Source organism: Python bivittatus, unplaced genomic scaffold, assembly GCF_059951505.1.
Source record: "Python bivittatus isolate LINGU-HERP-01145 unplaced genomic scaffold, Pbiv_v1 ctg000220_np1212, whole genome shotgun sequence".
NCBI lineage: Eukaryota > Metazoa > Chordata > Lepidosauria > Squamata > Pythonidae > Python > Python bivittatus.
Window position 1 is genome coordinate 6,939,936 of NW_028277048.1, and position 20,047 is coordinate 6,959,982.

The 20,047-nt window shown below is 42.7% G+C and overlaps 2 protein-coding genes and 1 long non-coding RNA gene across 5 annotated transcripts in view; 1 reads left to right on the forward strand and 2 right to left on the reverse strand.

The window, feature by feature from the left end:
• LOC103067281 (ras-related protein Rab-7a-like) overlaps nucleotides 1–4,209 on the reverse strand; it is a 9,439-nt gene extending 5,230 nt beyond the window's left edge. For 2 of the 3 annotated variants that reach the window (XM_025165756.2, XM_007420510.4), the window contains exons 1-2: nucleotides 1,424–1,498; nucleotides 1,191–1,256 (exon numbers count right to left, since the gene is read on the reverse strand). In XM_025165756.2, coding sequence (XP_025021524.1) covers nucleotides 1,191–1,237 — 47 coding nt within the window. In that variant the 5' untranslated portion in view covers nucleotides 1,238–1,256; nucleotides 1,424–1,498. Of the gene's footprint in view, nucleotides 1–1,190; nucleotides 1,257–1,423; nucleotides 1,499–4,129 lie in introns of those variants that run through there. The other variant, XM_088137742.1, reaches the window with a different exon arrangement.
• On the forward strand, nucleotides 3,802–16,530 carry RENBP (renin binding protein). The gene is made up of 11 exons (XM_025165739.2): nucleotides 3,802–4,043; nucleotides 4,164–4,325; nucleotides 5,159–5,234; nucleotides 7,879–7,954; nucleotides 9,525–9,697; nucleotides 10,461–10,685; nucleotides 10,772–10,853; nucleotides 12,118–12,293; nucleotides 12,394–12,525; nucleotides 13,838–13,925; nucleotides 15,943–16,530. Exons 2-11 carry the CDS (start codon nucleotides 4,222–4,224, stop codon nucleotides 16,026–16,028), a joined length of 1,218 nt encoding a protein of 405 aa, XP_025021507.1. The 5' UTR covers nucleotides 3,802–4,043; nucleotides 4,164–4,221; the 3' UTR covers nucleotides 16,029–16,530.
• A 14-nt stretch (nucleotides 16,531–16,544) lies between these two features.
• LOC148216252 (uncharacterized) lies at nucleotides 16,545–19,992 on the reverse strand. The gene is made up of 3 exons (XR_015795638.1): nucleotides 19,825–19,992; nucleotides 18,442–18,569; nucleotides 16,545–17,859 (listed from the first exon to the last, which is right to left on the reverse strand). It is a non-coding gene; the product is annotated as an uncharacterized LOC148216252 (long non-coding RNA).
• Between the last annotated feature and the right edge of the window lie 55 nt (nucleotides 19,993–20,047).

Consider the following 20,047-nt stretch of genomic DNA (forward strand, 5'->3'; position numbering starts at 1 on the left):
TTCCCCCTCCCTTTAGACAGTTGGAAATTCCACATTTCCAATAGCATGTAGGGCAAACTTTGTGCAAAAGAATGAATGAATACAAGTTTGAGTCCTGATGTCAGCTTCTATGCATTAATTCTTCTGATGGACAAAGTAATATCAAGAGGAATATTTCAGCCTCCCAGGAAACTCACTGCAGATCTCAGTGCAACCATTCTGGAAAAAAGAGACCTTAACAGCACAATTGAGCAAGAGATTGCTAAAATCACATTAAAAGATATCAGGCTATCTCCAAAAGTCTGAATAAACACAATGAGTTTTTAACACAATATAAATTGTTAATTGATATTTATAATTTGTCTCACCTGCATCTGCATAATCTGTCTTCCCACTCCCTTCCTCACTCCAGTTTAAATCCCACACCTCTCTATGAATCTGAAGAAGTGAGCCGTAGCTCACAAAAGTTTATGCCTTTTAATAAAATTTGTTAGCTGGAAAAGGTGCTACTAGACTCCTCATGAACACTGTGGGTGAGGTCATTTTAGTTGGTTTGTGTTCTGAATCCTCCTCCTCTTCCTCCTCCTCCTCATCCAGAGAGGACTCCAAGGGCAAGTAATGCCAGGTTGGGTGGCCCTGCTCCCCTCTTCCCCTGCAGGGTGTGTGTACAGTGGCCCACCAATCTTCCCATCCCCTTCCTTTCTTCTCTCATGAACTCCTGCTGCTGGCCTTGCCTTTTTCTTGCTCTTCTGCCTGGAGCAGACCCGGCTTTGGGGGCTGTGCCATAACTAAATCCATGGACAGAATGGTTGGTGAGCCGATATTTTGCACAATCTTAGGAAAGGCTATTTTAATCTGCCTCAGCTAGGGTCGGGAATGAGAAGAAGACAGCGATACGAGCACATGGAAGAAAAGTTTGCCGGGCATATTCACGCTGTGCTCCGAGCCAGGAAGAAATAGCCCTCAGCCTTCAAATCGCCTTCCCCGGGATAGGGAGGTGACCTCAGTCTCGCTCTTTCCTCTCCAGCTTCCAGCGCCGCCACGTCCCTGAGAGGCAGCAGGTGCCTGTATTTCATCCTTAACACCCACTCAGCAAACAGAGGCTGGGCTCCCCGTTCCTGTGCGCTCTCTGGGCTTTGCCTTTCCCGGGGGGGGGGGAGTCCACACGGCGCACCCTCCCGCCAAAAGCGATCGTGGTGCTGGTGGCTTACCCTGAATTCCCAATAAGCAGGATTTTGAGGTGTGAACGTCGGAACATGGGGCGCCTCCGCCAGAACCTGGAAAGAGAGAAGTTGAGGGCTCAGGCAGGACTCAGAGTCCTTCCTTCCCCAGAATCCAGTCGCCCCTCTCACAACGGCAGTGGGAGATCAGTAGCCTAAAGAAAAATGTGGTGGCGTCTCATCTCTGCCTGATTCCTTCCCGCCCTCTCCCCTGTGGTGACTACCTTACTCCGAGGGAACCAGGCTGCCCTTTCGCTCCTGAAACTCCGAGGAAGGGAAGGTGCTGCCCAGAGGAGGGAGTTCCTCACAATTTCCTCCCAGGAGCAAGAGAAGGTGTTTGCGAACGCACAAAAGCAGCCACACCTGCTGCTGCTGGGACTCCAGGGCTGGGCAGGGGTTTCCTGCTGAAATCCCCAGGCTTTTTCCTTCGGTGGGAAAAGGGCATCCCTGTTTCTCCCAGCAGCAGCAGGCCAAAGGAGGAGAACTGCTTCCTTTCAGCTACAGATGCAATATTCCGGAATGGCCAAAGCTTTGTACCAGGCCTCAGCATCAGGACTTATTCCTGGGAAGGTGGTGAGAGCTGGGAAGAAAGTTTAAATAACTCCTGAGCCAGTGCAGAGTACTTTCTCTCATCACTTGGCAGAATGCAACCTGTGTTCCAAGAGGCATGTGCCATTTGGCCAACTGAGGCAATCACCAGATTTTGAGGGCCAGGAATGGCGGGCTCCTGGTCATTTATTTGAAAATCCCCTCCCTTGGAGGACAGAACACCACACTCCTAAATCAGGGTGCAGTGGAGGATGGTATCAAGCTGTTTGAGCTGAAGGAAGATTCACAGGTGCTAATCCATGTTGGCTCCTACTGTGCATAAAATGGAGTGGGCCACCTTTCCCTTTGCCTTAAGCAGCAAAATCTTGGGCTGCCCTTGGCTTCCCATTGGGCAGACAGAGGCAGTTGCCTTGGGCCACTCACTTGGGTTATCAAGAAAAAGTGATGAACCATAATTGACTGCCAGGAAAGGGGCAAGGACAGGGAGAGGAATGTATGCAATTCTTCCCCAGGAGCCAAAATAATTTGGCTGAACTGGGGTGCTAGGTGTTCTGCTGTGAAGGCTGTTACACAGGAAGGTGTCAATATGAGGTGCCCTTAACAGATTCCTGTCATAGGCTTGCCCCTCCCTCACTGTTTTTCAGCCTTGCCCTTCCCAATCTGCCTGCCCCCCCCCCCAGTATGATCTTAGTCATAATAACATGAGCTTATCTTAGAAGCATTATAATAAAATCATGCTTGTAAAAAGTTTTTGAACAACTTAGAATGCTAAAACTGATGATTGTGGTGGTGATGGTGCCTAAGATTTAATTAAGGTCTTGGGCTCAATTCTGGATAAACTTTAGGATGCAGTAAGCCAAGATGGTATACTTTTTACTTTCTATTATAGAAATACCTATGCATACCCTTGAAATATATGGGACAACATTTCTGAAACAGTGGAACAACCCTTCTGACATTACAGTACATGGCATTTGTGTAATAGAAGAATGAACCAGGGATCCATCTCTTTCCCAAAGAGCTTACAGATTATATTTAGATAATAGTGGAGCTAATGGATAGTCTTGCCCCCATTGATTTCCATAGGCTTTATAAATTAAAATGTTGTAAAACATTTCACTATGTGTTAAGTAGTGAGAAAATAAAAGGGATGTCTGTTGATGGGGCTTGAACTATATAGATTGGGCATGGAAATGTCTTGCATGTACTATCCTGAGTCAGAAAAGCATGCACGTCTTTCCAAAAAGGCAGAATATGAGATATCCTGGCTCTCCATGCCACATACCCATAACAAAATGCGACCCATAAATGAATCTATCATGCGCTGTGGTGCATGTGCAAACCTGCATTTGACTTCTTATATAGAAGTTCTCCCTGCGCCGGAATTCTCTTGTACAGGGTGCCTATATGCAAAGGAAGACACGGGTCTTTTGCATTTTTAACGCTGGGAGGAATTCTCTCCTGCTCAGTCAGTATTAGCTACAGCCAGGGGTGCCCCCCCCCCCGCCCCGAATGTATCTTAAAAATGGGAAAGCTCGTCGTCTTAGATTCAGTGACAATGCAGTCATGGAAAGAGATCCCCACCCCCAATCTGTCTTCTTGGGAGTGGTGGAGTCGGTTTAAATCTAGGATCTCCATCTTTTTAGATGAATGTGATACATTGTTTTTCACAGAGTCAAGCCCAACAGCGGAAGACAGCTGCGTAAAGGTTCAGGAAGCCAGAAAGGGGGGGGGGAGGAGGGAGAGAAGGGAGATCTCCGCGCAGATACTCTCGCGCAAATCTGCCCCTGTTTCTCGACCATCTTTCTTGTTTTCTCCAGCCTAATTTTAGACTGGAGGGGGGGAAAAAAAACACCGCCGGCTGTCACCATTACTAAATCATTAGAAGTGGAAAGCGCCTTATTCATTTACACACGAAGAATCACGAGGACAATCTGTCAGTGGAAGAAAGCTTCGTTGCCCGCCCCTGCCTTAAATAAATCGCTGTTTCTCAGATTAGTCTCCACCCCCAGTATGAATAATGAGTTGCCCTGTACGGATTCCAGAAGCGCTTTAAACTGCTATACGCAAAGAATCGACTTCTGGGGCCTGAACAGTTGTGTAGATTGTAGAAGGGGAAGTTTTATGTACACCAACAGGCGCGGTAATTAAAGATAGCAGCTATCTTGTTTGTTGCTATTATTCTGCCAGGCTCGGAAGCAATTCACAGCAATTTTAGGGTTAAAAAGATTCTAAAATCTGGAGAAAACCTCCACAGATCAACTCGCCCCCCCACCACGCTGGACTAGTTATCAGGTGACTCGGGCAAATCATGTGATCAGCAACTCACTAATTGGTTGCAAAACTTTTGGTAGATTTAAAAAAAAGGCTGGCTCACGTACGAGAATGTGCTGATACATCGATTTTTTCCACCAGCGGCAACAGCGGTTAGATCTCTGGATTTGTCAGAGCCGAGTGTGACCAAGCAGCAGATATGGATTGGCAGAAAACGCTGCACAGCTGGCACGAACGGATCTCTCAAGAACTGGACTCGGTGGTGGATTTTTGGCTACGGCATTCCCATGATGAGGAATATGGGTGAGCTTCGATCTGTGAAAAGCAACTCTTAGGTTTCGTGTGCGGTGCAAGCCAAGGAGATGTGGTTGGGTTATAGTCCAGAGTGTCGTGTGAATTCGGAAACTTGAGTAAATGGAAATTCAGATAGCCACGCGCGAGAGAGTGATCTGAATAGAACCTATCTTAAAATGAATTTTCCGAAAGCGTACTTGAATTGAATAGGAGCTGTATGCGTGCTACTCTTGCTTTTTAAGCAAACTCTATTAAAATGGGATGCAGTAAGCGACCTTAGGACAAGGGGGGGGGGGGATCCTGTTTCCATATAGCCCAGCCACTGTGGATTTGTAGCTCTTAGCAGTCTCAGTCAGCACGACTGGTAATCAGGAATAATGGGAGTTAATGTCCAGCAACCTCTGGATTTGTCGTGTTCCATATATTAGATCTGGCGGTGGTTAGATTCACACACCATGCTAAGCTTAATTTATACTTTGCTTGTGGTTAGTGAACATCACTAAAGGTGGTTTCTTCAGCAAACCATGGATAAGCAAACAGTGACTTAGTATAATGCATGGATCAGCTCTCTCTGTCCTCTTTAACAGTATCCAAAATTTGCAAAGATAAATGATTTCCCTTGAAGAAGCCAGCTATAGGTGCCTTTGTTTGAAAAATTATTGCTAACAGTTAGTGTTCCTTCTGTGAATCATTCTTTAGTTCCTCATTTCTTTCTCAGAGAAGTTTAATTTGCTGGCTAGGAATTCTGGGAGTTGTAGTATAGTATTATACTTCTGGAAACCAAGCTAAGGAAATGTCAGACCCTTTGTGGTTCTAACTGCTGTCCCCCTTTTTTTCTCCAGAGGGTTCTTTACATGTCTGGACCAGACTGGAAAAGTTTATGATGATCTGAAATATGTCTGGCTGCAAGGTCGACAGGTAATCTTCAGATTTTCTGTTTTTATTCCTATTGAAAGTTGGGAAGGTAAACTGAGGGAACAGATCAGTCAGACAAACTTCCTTAGTACAAGTCAAGAAAATTCAAGCCTTGGGAATTTGTGTCAAATCCTGGCTTCAGTGATTCACTTGGAAGGGATGAAGTAAAAAAAAAAAAAAAAAAGATAAAAGATTCAAGTACATATGAAAAATGTGGAATGCCTTGCTTTTAATACTAGAGAGATCCTGCTCATCCTTTCCCATTGCTGTTTTGCTCACTTGGTAGATTAAGCCAAAAAGGAGGAACGTCTGCTACTTCTTCTAATTGTGTGTGGCTCTTTAATCAAAGTTATAGACATACCACATTCTTTCAACCTGGAGCAGTCATAATTTTGGGTTTAAAGAGATTAGAATTTGAAATAAGGCTTATTGTAAATTACACTTTTTAATTTCCATAAACCCAGGTTGATGGCTCCTGTGAGCTTGGATGGCATGGATAAGACTGAGATTTTGGGTAACAGATGCATACAAAACAGAGTAAAAAGTTTAGCAGATTGGGAAACTGAGGGAAACATTTTCCAGTGTAGTATTCCCAAGCAAGTCTTGAGCTCTCACATATTTCTTTAGACTTTCGTTCTCAGTTGGACATTGGCTTTACTGCAGGTCCAGAGGAGATGCTTGGAGAGGAGTCTTGCCCTGTTATCTGGGAAGGGTTTGAACCTGTTGGAGCTGAGGAAGTGGACAGGGTCCTTGGAGCTGTGAGCTCAGCCACCTGTTCTTTAGGTCCATGCCCCTGCTGGCTTGTGAAAGCAGCCTGGGTGTGTGTGTGTCGTGTGAGTGGGTTCTAGCGATGGTTAATGCATCTTTGAGGGGAGGGGGTTGTTCCTTTATCTCTTAAGGAGGCCTTGGTTCACCCACTCCTCAAGGGGCCATCACTAGACCCCACTATACTGGGCAGTTTTTGTCCAATATCTAACCTCCCCTTTTTGGGGAAGGTGACTGAGAAGGTGGTTACGGAACAGCTTCAGAGGGCCTTGGATGAAGTGGATTATCTGGATCCCTTTCAGTCGGGATTCAGGCCTGGGTATGGGATAGAAACAGCATTGGTTGTGCTTTTGGATGATCTCTGGCGAGGGCAGGATAGGGATTGTGCATTCATCCTTGCCCTACTTGACCTCTCTGTGGCTTTCGATACCATCGACTATGGTATCCTTCTGGATCAGCTCAGAGGATTTGGGGGGGGGGGGCACTGTGTTGTGCTGGTTCACCTCCTTCCCCCGGGGCCGATTCCAGTCGGTGGTGGTTGGGGAGGAGAGATCCTGCCCTCAGCCCCTGTTATGTGGGGTGCCGCAGGGTTCAGTGCTCTCCCCCCTCCTATTTAACATCTGCATGAGGCCTCTGGGCGAGCTCATCCATCGCCATGGGGTGAGGCATCATCAGTATTATACATCTCTGCCCTGGGGAATTAAGTGATGCTGTGAATGTCTTATCCTGGTGCCCGGAGCCTGTGAGGGTCTGGATGGGGAACAACAGGCTTCAACTGAACCCTGGCAAGACTGAGTGGCTGTGGGATTTGGGGCCTTTTGGTGCTAGAGCTATGCCTTCTTTGGTACTAAATGGGGTTGCACTGCCCCCACAGACCCTGTGCGCAATTTGGGGGTCCTCCTGGACTCACGACTCCTGCTTGAACAGGTGGCAGTCGTGGCTAGGAGGGCCTTTGCACAGCTTTGTGTTGTGTGCCAGTTGCACCCATTCCTAGATCAGAGGAACCTAATCACTGCCACTCATGCCCTGGTCACCTCCTGTTTGGATTTCTGTAATGTGCTCTACACAGGGCTGCCCTGGAAGAGTATCCAGAAGCTTCAGCTGGTGCAAAATGCAGTGGTGCTGGCAGTTATATGTGCCCCTAGGGTGGTACATATTATACCTCTGCTCCGTGAGCAGCACTGGTTGCCAGTTTGCTTCTGGGTCCAATTCAAGGTGCTGGTTTTGACCTTTAAAGCCCTTCATGGCATGGGGCCTGGTTACCTGAGGGACTGCCTCTCCCCGATTACATCTGCCCGTCCCATCAGGTCTGGCAGAGAAGGCATGCTGCGGATCCCGTCTGCCAGAGAATTACATTTGGCGGGTCCCAGGAGGCGGGCCTTCTCTGCCGTGGCGCCAGCCTCATGGAATCTTCTCCCTACAAAAGTGAGATTAGCCCCATCCCTCTGATCATTCTGCAAGTCCCTCAAGACCTGGCTATGAGATTTTGCAGTGGCTCCCTTTTTAATTTTATCCCCTCTGAATTTGTGTGTTTTTACAGTTTTTTTTATTTGTAACTGTTTTTATGTATTTATTCTTTTTAATTGTTGTACGCCCCCAGAGTCACCTTGTGTGAGATGGGCGGCTATATAAATATGATAAATAAATAACCAGGGGGGAGGCATTGACCCTGGAAGGGGAAAAATGTAGGGTATATGAGAGAGAGAGAGTGCAGAGCAATCCTATAGACTTTGTTCATGTTGGGCTGCAGGCCCAGTTGTTTTCTCGTTCATCCAAAGGAACAGCTCTTGGCAAGAAAAAGATTTACCACATTTGGTTAGGCAATGGGTGATGATCCATACCAGAGAACTCAGTTGCGTTTCTGCAATCCTTTCCTTCCAAGGTATGGATGTATAGTCGGTTATATCGAAAAGTACCAAGATTCCAGCGTCCTGAACTCCTACAGGCAGCAAAAGCAGGTAACTTTCCTTGCTGTGTTTATGCTTATGTTATCAGTGTGAAGCCCAAGGGCTCCAAGTGAACCTACAGCTAATCTCCCTTGACCCACCAATTTTAATTTATTTTAATGAAACTAAAGTGAGAAGGTAGCATTTTCCAAAGCAAAGGGCCACCCTCAGACTTAACTCTTATTGATGAGAAAGTCTGTGGGCTCAACATACAGCCCCAAAACATTCTTAGAAAATAAACAATTATAGAAGGCTGCAACCAAAAATTATAGAAGTCCTTTGTTTGGAAGTGTCTTCACAATCCAGGAAAGAAAGAGAGTTTAGATGGTTCAGCATATCCTAAAATAACTAAGGGATTGTGATGAAATGAGAAACTCTCTAATTTGCTTGTTGGTAAATAGGTGTTCTGAAGCTGACTATGGCACTCACTTTGAGAAAGTGTCCACGACAAACTTTGAAAATTAAAGAAATTATTCACTGGCCTTAAACAAATTGGAAAGCCTTGATGTTCAGGCCAAGTTTTCAAAATTTATGATGGGTTGAAGTCTTTGATAGGTGGATAAGTTAGGGAGGAGGAGATAACCTGAAAAGGTCTAATGCTTTGGAATAGCAGTGGATGTTGGGAATAAACATACGAAATGGGGGGTTTATGGATTGGAAACACTTCATCTGAAGAAGACTTGGGTGTGGTCATTGACAATAATCTGAACATTAGCCAGTAGTGTGAGATAGCTGCTAGAAGGATTAATGCAATTCTGGGCTGCATTAAAAGGATGTAGCAAAGATGCATGAAGTCATTATTCTTTTCTTCCTGACACTGGTGAAACCTGACCTGGAGTACTCTATATGATTCTCTATAGGATTCAGAGGAGAACAACAAAGATGACTTGAGGATCATATCCTGAGGATAGGCTAAAGGACCTAGGGATGTTCAGTCTGGAGAAAAGACAACTGAGGGAAGACATTATAGGCACATAAGGGAAACTGTAGGGAGGATGATCAAGAACTATTTTCCATAGGCACAGAAACTAGGACCAGAAATATTGTATATAAATTGAAACTATCTAGATTTCATTTAAATGTAGAGAAAAAAAACTTTCTGACAGTAGGTTGTGGGTTCATCATCTTTGAAGGTTTTAAAGAAGAGGTGGGACACCCACCTCTTGAGGTTGGTGTACTTGGTTTTCCTGCATGTTTCAGAGGGTTGAACTAGATGATCCAGGTGGTCCCTTTCAATCTACCATTCTAGGATTCTATGAAACTCATAAACTGGATAGTAGTAATACTTGGCATTTACAGTAATTTAGTAATCCACAGAACAACCCTGAAGGTAAATCTTTAAATTTGAACTGCAGAGCTGCAACAGGACACTTTTAGTTAAGGCTGCCTGATGTTTTTCAGTGTAGAGTTGATTCCAGCTTGGTCTCTTGGCCCCCATGCTTTCTATGAAGCTTTCTATGAAGAGCTTCATAGGGGATGCATTTATAAAAAGGTGAGGGGATGAGTTGAGCTCATTTTCTGGGCACAAGGTAGCAAGAGTAATGGTGAGATACCACGATCCAAACCCATTTCTTTTTCCAAGGTGGGGAATTCCTGCTGAGGCATGCACGAGTGGCCCCACCTTCCCAGAAATGTGCCTTTGTCCTGACCCGTGATGGCCGGCCTGTGAAAATCCAGCGTACCATTTTCAGCGAGTGCTTCTATGTTCTTGGGTTGGATGAGCTTGGTCGAGCTACAGGGGAATCTCATTATCAGGTGAGACTGGGAGAGCTAATATCAACATTCCTGTTACTCTCTTACTACTATTCCCCATCTGGCACCTTCCAGATCTCTTGGGCTGTTTTTAACTGCCAAGTCTCTAGTTGGATCAGCTGAAAATTATGTCAATTATAATCTAATACATCTGGAGGGAGCCAGGTTAGGAGAGGCTGCTGGAGAAGAACCATGGTCTTCAAACCTGTTTATTTTCCTTCCTTCTGATTAGCATCCTTTCCTGAAATCAGGCACAACTTCTGATGCACATAGTTAAAACAACATAAGTTGGGTAGGCCCGCTTTACCTCATGATGCTGCAGTTAGAGATGGGCTTCCTGTCTCTATGGATACATGGGTTCTATTGATAGAACCTGGGAAAGAATATCTGCAATGACTTCTATGGGAAATGGCCCGTCAGAAATAATGTCTTGCAGGAATGATGCTTGGTTCTACAAGTAGTGGCCTGCAAGAAGAGCTATGGGCCCTACTTATTTCTCCCATAGATGAAGAGCTAGGCAGTTGCAGATGTGTCCCACCCCATCCTGGTATAAACAAAAAGATCCTGAAGTGAGTAAAGTGTGATAAGCCTATATAAGCTGTTCTGAGCTCAGACAGATTCAAACCACTTGCTGCTCAACAGCTTCTGTGCTGTAAGGTCCCATCCTGTGCCTCCATAGTTAAGCCCTTGTTTACTGTGGGGACAGAAGGGAACCTAGGAATGGAAACTCTATACCTGAAGGGTGAAACTGTGGTTGTATTGGCAGAGGGAGGCCCTTGCAATGATGGAAGCCATTGTGCGCTGGGTGAGAGAGGATCCCTCTGAGCTGGGTCGTCCACAACTGGCAGGCGCTCTCCCACATGACTCTATGGCTGTTCCCATGATGCTCCTCAACCTGGTGGATCAGGTGTCAGAAGGCGATGCGGAGGTTGCAAGCCGCTTCAAGGAACTGGACAGCTGGTCTGCTCAGAGAATACTTAGTCACGTTCAGGTAAAGTGGTGGGTATGGCCAGCTTCCCCCTCCATAAATATGTTTGCCTTACCTGTGATACATTGCTATCTCTCGTTTTCTCGTAGAGGAATGGTGCCGCAGTTCTGGAGAACGTTTCTGAAGATGGCAAGGAATTGCCAGGGTGTTTGGGAAGGCAGCAGAATCCTGGTAAAAAGTGACTCAAAGGCCAATATCTCTAATTTGATATACAGCATGTATATTGTATGTATATATGATTGTATTAAACTGTGTGTGTGTGCCTGTGTGTGTGTGTATATATATTCTGTTATGAATCTGTTTTAATTTAGATCACCTATTTATTTGTTTAATTAAACATAAAAAACAAAATAGGAAAAGAAGAAAACAAATTACACATATGAGAGCCTCTCAAACGTGTACATCTAAATAAAATTTTACACAATAAAGGATGACCATATTTCATTATAGTCATCCATATGTAATTATATCCGTAAGCAACTTGCTCATAAACTGCCAGTAACTTCAGGATTTTTAGGTTCATATTTTGGACTGTAACTCCTTCAAACCCTTATGGTTTCCTTGTTCCCTGGGGCTATGAATATTGGTCTAAAACATCTGAAAGGTCCTTGCTTCCAGCTCATTCCTCTATAGAGACAAATTCAAAGGCATATTTGTGGATTATATTAACATACGATATGAGAGCTAGTTTGGTGTAGTGGTTAAAAATACCAGATTAGAAACTGGGAGACAGTCTTAGGTCCTGCCTTAGGCGCAAAGCCAGCTGGGTGACCTTGTGTCAGTCACCCTCTCTCAACCCTAGGAAGGAGGCCATGGCAAACCACTTCTGAAAATCTTGCCAAGAAAACTGCAGGGACTGGTCCAGGCACCAGGAGTCAAGAATGACTCAAAGGCGGCATTTTTTTTAATGTATAAGTTGAAGAAGTAGGAATTAGATTTTTGTATTTTTTGTTATATAACTACCAAACACATCAGAGCTATGCTTAACTTGCTGTTACTATACGTAGGGATTCTTTTGAATGGAGAACAAGTAAAAACTATTTCTCCAATCTAAAGTAGGGCTGCCTAAAATAGTCTCGCTTCTTGGCCAGATCTTTTTCTCTGTGCTGAGATCTTTACACAGCTGTTTTTCTCTGCTTGCATTGTTTTTTATCCTTACTCTATCATTACCATCATCAAATCACAAGGGTTTTTGCTTCATATATACACAATTTGAACAAATGATCCATATTCTTTGAAAACATGACTTTAGGGAGTATAATAAGTATTGGTATGACTGTATTTTTGCTATTGGAGATGTTAAGAATTCTAGAGCACAACCAGGATTCTGAACTCTGCAGGTTATGTGCAGCATTAAGTTTTACTTATGAATTGGCTGAAATTAGGAGCTAGATTTTCTGAATGATTTGGGTTGTTCCTTCCTGTTTATTCTGAGGTCATGCAATTGAAGCAGGCTGGTTCTTGCTCCGTTGCGCCCTGCGCCAGCACAACTCAGACCTCCAGTCCCAGGCAGTGGACAAATTCATGAAACAGCCATTCCAGTCAGGCTGGGATCCTGAACATGGGGGACTCTTTGCCTTCCAAGATGTTGATGGTCTCTGCCCCACACAGGTATGGACCATAAAGTCTTACCTTCACCACAAAGCTGAAGATGCCCCCCACCAACCATTAGGGTCTCCTTTTTCTATTTTCCTTTCACCCCTTTCTGCAGCTAGAGTGGAAAATGAAACTTTGGTGGCCACACACAGAGGCCATGGTTGCGTTCCTGATGGGTTTTGCTGAGACTCAAGACAAAGAGCTTCTGGAGTTATTCCACCAGGTGGCCAATTACACCTTTGCTAAGGTACATTTGAAGACTGAGTGCTGGGAATCATGGGATCTGTTTAGCCTTGAGAAATAGGTGGATTTCAGTTAATTAGAAAAGAGGTGGGGAGACAGGAATAGAAAATGCTCTGTAGTAAAGACACTGTATGAATCCTTGGAGAATTGCTGTTACTCAGAACAAACAATGTTAGGCTTGATGGACCAAATATGGTTTCATATGAGCATACGTTGTTTTCCTAGTATCTGGAAGAACTTCAGCACCCTAATGTGTTTGGTAAAGTGTGCAATTATTTCTTTATTTTTTAGCTGTATAGCCTACCTTTCCTTTCAGAGCTCTTTGGCAACATACAAAGCACTTCCTCCTCCCATTTTTCCCTACAACGACTCCTCTCTCAGGTGGATTGAGCTGAAAGAGAGTAGATGGCCCATAATCACTCAGTGAGGTCCATGGCTGGTGGGGATTTGAACCTAGGTGTCTTCTGTGCCAGTCAAGCACTTTCACAGCTTCATAATCAAAGCAGAAATCGAGTGCTTTGACTTTCCTTTAAATATAGCCTGTTTTTCACCCCCATTATTTTTGTAGCTATGAGCCCTAAATGTGTCTAGAAGAGGCCTCGAAGTTATTAGCAGCTTTTCCCCAAGTGGGCATTCTTCTCTAGACAATTCCTATCATAATTTCTTCCATTATCTCAAGCCTTCAGACACAGACAATGCTGTTCATGCTTTTCCACATCCTTCCTGCTCATAGCAGAGAGCACCGTGAAGGGTTAGTATTCATAAATTCTGGAAGGATTCCTAAATGGATACTAGGGAGAACAACAGGATGCTGGTTCATTATCCTCTTACTGCTTGTAACAGAACAAACCCCTTTGCAACACAGCAGTATTATTACTTGATCACAGATGTCTGCTATCTACCAGATTTGCACGCTTGTTTTATTAGCCTCCTCGTTAGACTTGCAGTGCTAAACAAAGACAACAAACATTTCTGTATATGCAAAAGAATAAAAATTATATTTATTTATTTATCAATCATATTTATATAGCTGCCCATCTCATATAAAAGTGACGCTGATACACAGACAGGAGTTGAGAAACAGTCATTTTTGGGAATGTGGCTCCTATTTATGGGCCCTTTTAACATATCTTGAACTTGATAACCTGTATGGAATAACTGTATCTTATCTTTGCAGTGTTACTGGATAATATATTAGCTGTCCACTGAACTGTAGTTCCCCCTTATCCTAGTCCAGCATCCTGTCTTCCACATCAGTCCAGCTCTTTGGTTGTTCCATGTTAGCATAATCACTATCATGTTTCTTTATTCCTTAGTTCCGTGATCCAGTGGCAGGAGAATGGTTTGGGTATCTGACCCAGGAAGGCAAGATGGCTCTCACAATCAAAGGAGGGCCATTTAAAGGTAAAATAATAAATAATATTGGGGGGGAGGGCTTTATCCTGAAGCTAGGTGGGTGAATGGAAAATCAGTAGAAATAAAATAATAATAAAGCAAGAGCGCTTCTCAGCTCCCTGCAACGCATGTGAAACACAGTCCATCTGCATAGAAATATAAGCTTCTAGGGAGAGAGAGAAAGAGACTGAGACTTGCATCGAGACTCGCACTGATGATGTTACCTAGTCGGGTAATGAAATGTCTGCAAGCAAACAACCAAACTCAGCACCAAGAACTCCACAGTTCATCCCTGAGCTACATACATTATCTTCTATTGAAACTCATTTCCTTATCCCTGTCTGAGCTTCCTTTATTGAGGTCTCCTGCTGTTGTAGGCTGTCCATCATCAAGACATAATACAAGCCTGCCAGGTCTCCTTCTGGGATTCTACCCACCCACCCACTCCCTCCCTCCATGGTGTTCCCTTTGGCAAAAGTTCCACCAAGGGTAGTTAGTTAAAGAACCATCACTTGTTCTTGAATAGGAAGATACCACTTTTCTTTCCATGTTTAATCTTTAAACAGGATGACTGGGGCCAAGCAGTTTTGGAAAGCATGCCCTCAGTAAAAACCCAGCACTGGTGTTAACCATGGTTACAGAACTTATATTTTAATATAGCTAAATGAGTACTTGAAGAATAGAATTGTTAAACCAAGTTACAGGAAGCCAATAGGAAAGCTAGTAATCATCAACAGAGAGACAGAAAATGCAAGTATAAGAGGAATAACATAATTGAGCAAAGCAATACCAAAAACAGATAAATGACCCTGATGCTTCTACCTAGTTGCCCTGCTAACTTTACCCTCCTGGTTACGGTTCTTCCAAAGTATTTTGGTCCAAGCTTGTTCCTACAGCTCTCTCTACTCTGATGACTTGCAGAAAATACTAATGAGGAAAAAGAAAGTTCTAGCTGCCCCCCCAGGAAGGAAAATGGAAAAAGGTGTGTAAGAACAGAGCAGTTGGCATCTGCCTCTCACATATGGATTCACTGGAGAAATGTTCTCAGACTTTTTTGTCTCATCAGCCCCTGTTGGATTTCTGTTAGTTGGCTTCTCTGCCAGACAAAACTTGATCCCATTCTGTTTTCAGAAAGTTATCCTGCTGATAAATAGAATCCTGAGCTCCTTTATGTATTTTTTTCTCAAAATTCTGTTGGATCGGAAGGTATAAAATAAAAAACCAACTCATCCTATTCTCTCTCTCTCTCTCACACACACACTCACACACATGCCAAAAAGTGCTATGAAAAGTGCTACTGAAATAAAAAACACTGATCCACTGTATCCAAACTTCCTGTCTGAAAGGACTGCCTCAGTTTGCCATATTGCATTGTATCTGCCACTGAGACCTGCTAGATTGCTATATTGGAAAAAGAAAAGATTGACTGGGTTAGCCATAACAGTTCCAAAAATCTTACAGGGGCAAATGCCTTCATTTAGGACAGAAGTAGGCAACAAGTTTATAAACTCTTTAAATCTAAACTCTTGCCCACTTCTGTAGGCAACACAATTTTAGGGCTTTGTAGAGGGCATAGAGAATGGCCTTGAAGGACAGAGGAAGAGCTGCTACCAAGGCAATGGTCAGATAAGAGGGGCTTGAGCCTGGGCCAAGAAAATAACGTGAGAAAACATCTCAGACAAGCCCCTCCCTGGATCACACAAAGTGAGGGAGAGGGAAGCACATTCAGACTTGCAAGATGCTGTTACTATGGCTGTTAACAATAACAGTACTCCTGACCTGTATGGCATTGGTTTCTTGGCATGGTCTACCTGTTTGTGGTTTCAGGCTTACATTATAGTTTTCTGGATTTCATGCCTCCCATAAGAGGAAACTGTGTTGTTGTTTTTGGCAATATTGTAGTGGTGAAAAAGGGCTCTGGAGGACATAGAAAAATCAGATTGGGGGCCAGGTATATAAGCTTTTGAGTATTTCAGAAGATCAGGCAAGATGAGAAAGATGAACCCTTTCCTTTTTCTCTTTGCAGGTTGTTTTCATGTCCCTCGTGCTCTCTATATGTGTGAAGAAATTCTGAAATCCTTAGTGGAGAGAAAATTTGCCATTCAGAAATGAAATGTTCTTTTGACTTTTGTAAAAGGCTATATTTTCTGCATCTTCTGCTCCCAAGAGAGTCTAATTATAAACACACTCCTTTCTGATTATTTTGAAACTCCCCCTTCAAAACCACTCACTTCTCATTTTAGAACCCAAACAGCCATTTTTACTTGTGATTTTTTTTTTTTTGCTTTTAGTTATTTTAGAAAAAGAAAGTCCCAATCATTTCTCAGTTCAGATTAAAAAATTTGGTTATTTTTTACCTGTGATCTGGCAACACCATTATGAATAAGTCTGCCAGATGTTACAGAGCCATACTTCTGCCACTTTTGTAGGCAGCTTGCAAGAGCAGATAATGATTAAATGTTGTTACAATGATTTGCAGTTTCTATTGTGATGGGAAAATATTTTGATGCCTACTTTCTCTCCTTGATCATGGACTATTTGCTGGTCATTGCCAAACATGTGCCCTTTCACGTGGATCTGTGCAATAAAGACATAAAACATTCTCAAAAACAAATATCCCACTTTTATTTTGGTGAACTCAAAGTGGCATACGTACATAGTGCTTCCTGCTCCCACTTTCCCCACAACAACAACCCTGCAAGGTGGATTTGGCTGAGAGGACTCACCCAGCCAGCCTCCATGCCTAAGGGGAGATTAGAATTCAGTCTCCCAGTTTCTAGTCCAGTGCCTTGACCACTTCACCTTTTCCTATATGAAATATATAAAAAAAAAAAAAGACAGCATTTTGATCCACTTGTCTCCAACTTTCATTCTGAGGTGATTTGGCACTTTACATCCAGAAAGAAGTTCCCAAAAGGCAAGCAGAGGAGAGTAAGCCTGTGTACCAGGTTTTGTAATGCACCTGGGGCTGAAATAGAGGAAATTCAGTGCTGCGATAGAAGAAATATCCAGTGGGATTTTTACTCTGGGTTTCATTAGGAGTTGTTCCTCTTCCAGTAAAGCCGAGAATGATGACTGACTTTGTAGTCAGACTAAGATAAGAGATTTGAGGCAGCTGACATCAGAAGGCATGGTACATAGTCCATGTTTAGACTAAATAATTTCAAATTTGTCCATAAACCTACTTTACCCATCTGCCAGATTTGCCTGTTTGTAACCCCCTTGCCTATCCAATCCAGTTTCTCCTCTTTTGGGGAGGACACAGATTCCCTTTAGGGGATACTTACTACCATTTGTAAAATCTACTTATTGGATATGCAAGAAGAGGCTTCCTCTTGTATCAATTCCAAACTCAGCACTGCAAACTTTTCAGAGCTACTTTTGGCCTTCAGTCCAATTTTTAAAAAGGTTTTAGATATATTCTTTTAACTTGGCATTAGGGATCTTCTTATTCATTTGACTCTTTGAATGTTTTAGTGTGTGTATATATGGGTATGGATGTGTGTGTGTATATACATAAATGTTACATATTGATCTATGTAAGACTTAACTAATCTAATGACTTGTTTCCAGTAATGGCCAACTGGATGCCAGGGAGAAGCCCACAAACAGGACATGATTCCATAAAATTCCTTGGTTAAATAGAAGGAAAATATAGAGATACTAGTAATAAAATCCTGGACTACCTAATAGCCTAGGTTTTATCTTTAGTCATCTCATTTTGAGGAATGACACATAAGGTTGGAAAGCAAAAAGTAAGATCTGTTTTTCTGTATTTGCATTGCCATATTTTCTTTTTTACTTAAAATCTGCGTAGGCTGTTCCTTGATGCACTTTGCTTGTCTAATATCTTTATAAACAAGATAATTTCTCATTTATTTGGTGCATTTGGGTTTTCAGAGTACTTCAGACATCCTTTCTTGCTGTATTATTGGTCTTGATACTGCAAATTGGGGAGAAAGGAAGAAGTTCTAAGTCTGAGAGCGGCTTGCTAAAAATCATAGCCTAAATGTATGACAGTGGCATGATACGAATAATTGGGAGATTTCTTCCTTTCTATCTTAACTTCCTAATATGTAATATTTAAGATTAGGGCTTCAGTCCCATTAAACAGCAATTTATTCCTTTTTAAAACCTGTATAGGATTGCAGTTTGTGACTTATTTCTAATAATAAAAATGAAACTTTGAAAAACAAGGTCATGGAGGTTGCTCTATTATCCACTGATTCCCAAAATAAAGGAATTACAGATGCAATGAATTTTAAACATTCAGGGAATCTTCCCGCTTGGAAACCAAATTAAGCAGGCTTTTTTTTTTTTTTTGTAAGAAACTTGTCTACATCCATCTTGATCTGAATAAGAGGACATGTGCCCTGCTTGTATTTGAATTTGGATGACTGATATTTTGCAGGTACTTTCAGTGCACACAAAGATGATGATTCAGGTAAACTACAAATAGCAACCTGACACATTGAGGGTCATTCAGATGTCACACCATTAAGCAAGGCTCATTTGCAGTCCTTACCAAACACTCACTGAGTTCAGAAGCCAGCAACTAATCTAACTGCAGTGCGTTCTGCTACTGTGGTTTCAGCTGTGGTAGAATGGCCTCTATTCACTGTGGTAGAAAAGGCTCCACATGATTGCCATCTTCTGGAAACAGAAGGAACTACTGTTGTTGATCAAACTTACACTCTCATTCAATAAGCGTTCTCTAAACAAGCCCATAAAATCTGTTCTAACCCTGTAGGAACATAACACATTTTTTTTAAATGTATTTGTTCCTTTCAAACCTAAAGAAAACAGATAACTGTTCAATAGCCAAAAAAACTTCCAGATGAGGCTTCTATTATACAGTCATCCTGCTTCACTCATTATAGAGAGTTGGGAAAAAAATGCCTCCCCTTCCAACTCATGTTTTCACACAATGGCTGCTTCCAAATCATTAACATTATCAGTCCAAAGATCCAAAAACCTCCCTTGGGTGCACTTTTCAGTCTTCCACAAAAATTGGTTAAGAAGGAAGACTCAGAATACTTATGTGTCTGGTGACAGCTAATACTAGAACCCTCCATTTGTAGCATCCAAAGTCTTAGTTTGCCAAATTAGCCCTTTCCTAAATGAGGCAACTGCTTCAGCTGAGTTGTCGTCAGACTGAATTATCTAATTTATTTTAGTATATGTATATGAGAATAAAGTGTAACTTTGTTTAAGCCTTCCAGATAACATCCTTCTTGCCAGCTCCCAGATTAAATACAGTCCTGAAACTGGCCAGATGTTCTGTTATGCAGAAAGAATGGAAGGTAGAACCAAATGCTGTCATTGACCAACAGAGCTGGCTGGGGGTGGTGAAAATTGTATTCCGACATATTGAGAAGATGCCAGACTGGGGGAGTCTGTGCTAGAGGTACTAGTTTGACTGACTTATTTATTGGTTACTGTTATACTTTTTCCTCACCTTGCACAAATACTTAATATTTCTATGTGCCTTCATATAGATTGTGATGTGAGGTTTACATCAGCCTTGGAGGAGACTCACTATAATCTTTTTAATAGATGGATCTGAGGCTCAAGATTGTGATCTTTAGAGAATGCAAATTGTGAAATTAATTTATTTCAGTTCTATCCTGCCTTTCATTCAGGAGCTCAACCTGGTGCGCATGGTACAGTCCCTCCACCTCCTATTTCCCCCCACAACAACCCTGTGAGGCAGGTTGGACTGAGAGAGTGTGTCTGCCCAGTCACCCAATGAGCTTCTACTCCTAATTTTTCCACTTGTAGTCCAACACTTTAACCAATACACCACACCGGTTCATAACTTAGTTGCTACGATAAGCAAGCGATTTATCAAAAAAAAAAGCGGTAATTTTGTAGATTTGTTATTTGCTTAGATTACGTATCCACTTACCCTTTTCTTTGGTCTATTGAGTGATTCTCTAAATTGATTTCTGAATTTGACCACTCACCAATCCATATCCCCATTTCTTAATCGCTACTGTTTCCCTATATATCATTCAATTTCTGCTTGCGAAGGATTGGTTTAACTGGCAATCAATTAAAGCAATTTTGCGCGGCATGAATTTGTCCCCCCAAATGATTTGTTCTCTTGACTCCAAAGGGGCGGGGACAAT